The sequence below is a fragment of the Ictidomys tridecemlineatus genome, chromosome 11 (genome assembly GCF_052094955.1).
Source record: "Ictidomys tridecemlineatus isolate mIctTri1 chromosome 11, mIctTri1.hap1, whole genome shotgun sequence".
Classification (NCBI taxonomy): domain Eukaryota; kingdom Metazoa; phylum Chordata; class Mammalia; order Rodentia; family Sciuridae; genus Ictidomys; species Ictidomys tridecemlineatus.
The window spans coordinates 121,443,516-121,448,492 of record NC_135487.1 but is presented as its reverse complement, the minus strand read 5'-3'; the positions used below and the strand labels follow the sequence as shown (position 1 = coordinate 121,448,492).

The 4,977-nt window shown below is 45.7% G+C and overlaps 1 protein-coding gene across 1 annotated transcript; it reads left to right on the top strand.

The window, feature by feature from the left end:
• Nucleotides 1–2,175: 2,175 nt before the first annotated feature.
• LOC101963108 (T-cell surface glycoprotein CD1a) lies at nt 2,176–4,531 on the top strand. The gene is made up of 5 exons (XM_078024947.1): nt 2,176–2,232; nt 2,566–2,812; nt 3,500–3,778; nt 3,959–4,237; nt 4,437–4,531. Exons 1-5 carry the CDS (start codon nt 2,176–2,178, stop codon nt 4,529–4,531), a joined length of 957 nt encoding a protein of 318 aa, XP_077881073.1.
• The last annotated feature ends 446 nt before the right edge of the window (nt 4,532–4,977 follow it).

The following is a 4,977-nucleotide window of genomic DNA, read 5'->3' as shown; positions in this document are numbered from 1 at the left end:
TTTCTCTCTCTCTCTCTCTCTCTCTCTCTCTCTCTCTCTCTCTCTCTCTCTCGCTCGCTCCCCTTCTGGGTGGCCATGTCCAGAGCTGCTTTCCTCAGCCACACTCTTCTCCCATGATGTCCTGTCTCGCCTGGGCCCTGAGGAGTGAAGGTGGCCATCTATGGACTAAGAGCTCTGAAACAGAGACCCAAAATAAACTTTTTCTACTTAAAAATTTTTTTTTCAGGTTCTTTGGTCACAGAAGCAAAATGCTCACTAATCTCTTCCTCCCTTTCCTGCTTCTGTAATATCCTTTGTTTCTCTTATCAGTTCACTACATTTTGATCCCAGAACCGCATTCATTCCTTATTTAGTTAATTTTTTTCCCTCTTTTTTCTACTCTAAACCACCTGTCTTCTCCTTGCTTTCCCCACTTTACACTCAAGTGCAGCAGTCATATATTTTGTACAATTCAGGGAAAAATGAAAATGTGGAGACTTGACCTATTCATTCTGGCTGCTATCACAGCATGCTGGGCGGTTTATAACCACTAGAAAATTATTTTTCTGGAGTCTGGACAGTTCATGATCAAGGTAGATTTTGTTTGAAAAGGGTCCTGCATTTTGGATCATCAAAGCGTCCTTCAGAATATTTTTTCCATGGTGGAAGGGTAATTTGGTCTCTCTGGGCGTCCTTATTATAAAGTATTAATCTCATTTCTGATGTTGAAACTGCATAACCTAATCGCCTCTCAAAGGCCCACCTCCTAATACTATAACATGGGTGGTTAGGATTCCAATATATGAATTTGGGGAAGACATAAAGATTCAGATCATAGCAGATTTGTGCTCAAAAGGTAGGGGTGGGAGTGCTCTTAAAAGTACTAACATACAAAACTTCTTTATTTCTATGGAAGGTTAAGCTCTGTGTTTTTATTTAGTTTCCCAATGTTGCATCCCTCGGGCACAGAGATACTCTCAGGATGGTTGGAGGAGCTCTTACCACCTGGGGGCTCCACTCCATGATGCTAGACAAGCTACCCATTGGCTGCCTGGTTCCTCCTGCTGTGGCTATTCTAATTGCCTGTGCTGGACTGAAGGGTGAAGTTAATCTCCCTTTTCCCAAATGGTCACCCCAACACTTTGCATATGGGTAACCACTGAGAAATTGGAACCAAATTACATGGAGATGCATGTGATAGTTGGAACAAGAGTGGGCAAGAGGCTCACCCTGACCAGCTACAAAACAATTTGGTGCGGACATTGGATGGGACAGCTGCGCCTAAGTTCTGCCCACACTTTTAGGTGTATGTCCCCTTCTCCCATTGTGCCTGCAAGGCATGAAATAGTGGCAGAGGTTGATGACAGAAGGGGCCTTCAGTGAAACATGGTTAGTGCAGTGGTGGTAAGATGGAGTTGGATGGACAGATTCTAGAGTTGCCAAGGTCTGAGACAGTGGGGAGCAGGTGGAGGAGTGCTGAGCATGCAGGTGAGGTTGTGGGAGGAAGAATCCTTCATAAGCTGGGGAGGCAACTATGAGTCCCATGCAAAGTTCATTGAAACAGATATTCAAAAAAATTACTATAAAATTCAAGGTGGTGATCATAGAGAATTAAATGTGTTACTACATTGGCTGAATGTCCCATGGAACCAGCCTTGGATACATGATCCACAGACTCAGTAGGTGACACTGTTTCAGAGGACAAACATAGGGGCTTCTGAAAAATGAAATAAAGTAATCGGTGATGTCAGAGATATGAATGAGGTGGAGTGGGGGATGGGGCAGGGAAGAGGACACATGGGGGATAATTCAAAGTTGTTACAATAAGAGAAACGCTTAAGACTCTGGGTTCTATACCCAGCAATAATAGAAGTGTTCCTAGTGGTAAGGGACTTTCCAGAGTCACATGTGACTTGTTCCGTAGCAGTTGAACTAGGGGAAGATGACCAGGATGGAAGTTTGTAACAATGAGAGAAGTTGGAAGACTGGGAAGAGAGTCAGAATAGCAGGGGAAATGGGAAACTGAGTAGGTGCTCAGGGTTTTGGGAGGGAGCAGATTGTCTTTGTTTCAGGCAGGAGAGGTTTGTGTTTTGGTTGAATAAGGAAGTCAGAAGAGTGCTCTGTGGGGTAGGTTTATTTAGAACAGAAATCAAAGGACGACTTCTCTGAGAGAAAGAAGTAGCATCTGCAAGGGCCATGCTGTTCCTGCTAGTTCCCTTGCTCGCTGCTCTCTCTTCCCAGGAGGGGATAGTGGTAAGAACTGGGGCAACGGACCAGATGTGTGTGTGTGTGTGTGTGTGTGTGTGTGTGTGTGGTGATGGCAGTTTATCCTGAACATACCTGGAGACAACCAAGCTGGCCCCATTCTGTGTGTCCTTACTCAAGCCCTCTGTGCTCTCATGGAGGCTGTTGGTGGAGCATGGGACCCTGGGGGCCAGCAGATGTCAGCTAAGGTAACTGTGGCTCTCTACTTTTCCAGATTCCAAGTCTTCCCACTCTGACACCTACTTTCCTAAGTCTCTCCCTCCCAATGTTTCATTTCTCCCTATTCTATCCATTTTTTTTTTTTTTGCCACAGGGTTTGAGGAGCCTGTCTCCTTTTATCTCAGGCAGACGTCATCCTTTCACAACCATTCCTGGATGCATCTGGGCTCGGGCTGGTTGGGGGAGCTGCAGACTCACAGCTGGAACAGCAGCTCGGGTACCATCATTTTCCTGTATCCCTGGTCCAGGGGCAACATCAGTAATAAGGAGTGGATGGATCTGGAAAGGTTGTACCAGTCATACTTTATTGAACATCAAGGATTTTACCTTTCTCAATTAATGTTTAAAGGTGAGTTTAATTTCCTTGCTGGGGAGAATAAAGGGATGAGGGGTGGGCGTCTCAGTGACTTTTCATTCCTCAGGGAAACAGCCTACTCACCTCTGAAACTTACTCTACTCTCTTCAGCATAAAACTGCAATCACACCCTGGGCACGTGTGATAAATAGAGCCAGATTCTTCAAAAACTTCAGGATTTTTTTTGCCACTGGGACCTGGTCTCTGATTGCCTGCAGGGCTGTGTTTCATTATCTCCCCTCAGAGGCATCCTGTGGCCACCCTTTTCCCCAGTCTTCCATCAAGTATCTTCAGCTTCCTCAGTCTTTGGCTGACTCCTTTAGGTGTGATTTTCTCTCCCATTTAATCTCCTCTGTCATCCTTGTGTAAACTGTCCTAGTGACCATGGATACATTCACCCAGGTTAATTAGAGTCTCAGCTCTCTCACATTGAGTCCTTCACCCCCACACCATCCCTATCACCTTTGAACAATCCCCTCCCTTCCTCATATTATCATCTCTTCCTCCACCTCCAGCCCCCACCAGTTCCCCTTTCTGTGAATCTCTGGTCAAATCACACTTGGGCCTTTTCTCTTAAACTCCAAGCACTCCCTTTTGCTTTTATTGTCTTTTGTACTCATCTCATCCCATTTTCTCCTTTTTTTTTCTTTTCTCCTCTAATTCATTACTCTTCTTCCCTAGATCCCTTTGATATACAGATGGCTGCAGGCTGTGAACGGTACTCTGGGAAGGGCTTCCTAGGCTTGAAGCATGTAGCTATCCAAGGACATGACTTCGTGAGCTTCCAGAATCAAACATGGTCACCATCTCCCAAGGGTGGAATAAAGGCCCAGAAAGCCTGCAATATACTCAATCTGAACCAAGTCCTTACACATATGGCACATAGGCTCCTCAGTGACACCTGCCCCCGTTTCACCTTGGGTCTTCTTGATGCAGGGAAGGCTCATCTCCAACGACAAGGTCAGTCTTGTAGCCCATCTCTAAGAATTTTTCTATTATAAAGTCAAATTCAGGATAAAAAGGATACCAAGTGACATTTACAAAAGGGGGAAAAATATACCTATGTGGTCTCATGTGGAGTTCTGAACCTCTCAGTGTATGTTACAGTCTGTGTCTGAATGTCTTTTCTGTCCTTTGCAGTAAAGCCCGAGGCCTGGCTGTCCAGTGGCTCCAGTCCTGGGCCTGGCCATCTGCTGCTGGTGTGCCATGTGTCTGGATTCTACCCAAAGCCCGTGTGGGTGATGTGGATGCAAGGGGACCAGGAGCAGCAGGGCACTCAGAGAGGTGACATCCTGCCCAATGGTGATGGGACGTGGCATCTCCGAGCAACCCTGGATGTGGCAGCTGGGGAGGCGGCTGGCCTGGCCTGTAGGGTGAAGCACAGCAGCCTAGGAGGGCAGGACCTCGTCCTCTACTGGGGTGAGAAAGGCCTGGAGCCCAACTGGAAATGGGTGGCTTTCTTCTAGCAGTTCATGAAGGCCAGGTAAAAAATTGGAATTTACAAATTCCCAATCAAAAAAGAAAAAAAATGTATGTAATTCAAAAAGTGAAAGAATTTTAAATAAATGATATGTAATTAAATTTGAAACAACATCCTGGTGTCCACTTGAATCTGCAGCACCTCATAGATCCCTGGGCTTGGTCCTCTTGGCAGTGATAGTGGCCCTGGCTCTTCTGACAGGTCTTGGATTTTGGTTTAGGAAACGCTGGTGAGTTCTTTGTATCTCTTCTCCCCAATGGTCTTCCCTTCTTTTTTTGACTTTTTCTTCTTCTCTCAGCCTCTGTTCTATTTTCTCCTCCATTCTCACCTCCACCTTATGAAGGTCTGTTATATTTTTGTTCACTTAGGACATACTTTGAAGCTCCCTGAAGTTCTGGCCCTCTGAAGTGAAGACCCAGTCTGCACCTGAACACCACAGGGTGATGACATCACTTCTACTCATCTTTTTAAAACTTTCCATTCATTTCTTCTCCTTGATCATTTACCAATATATGCTCAATGTAATCTTGCAGGATTTGTGGTTCTGACCCGGCTTCTGTGAATGGAACAGGATGTTAGCAGTGTCAGCCTGGATGAATAAAATGGATCATCAGATGCATTTGAGCTGTCACATCCTCCAGGGGTCCTTCCTTGATCCACAGTGGGAAGCCATCTCCCC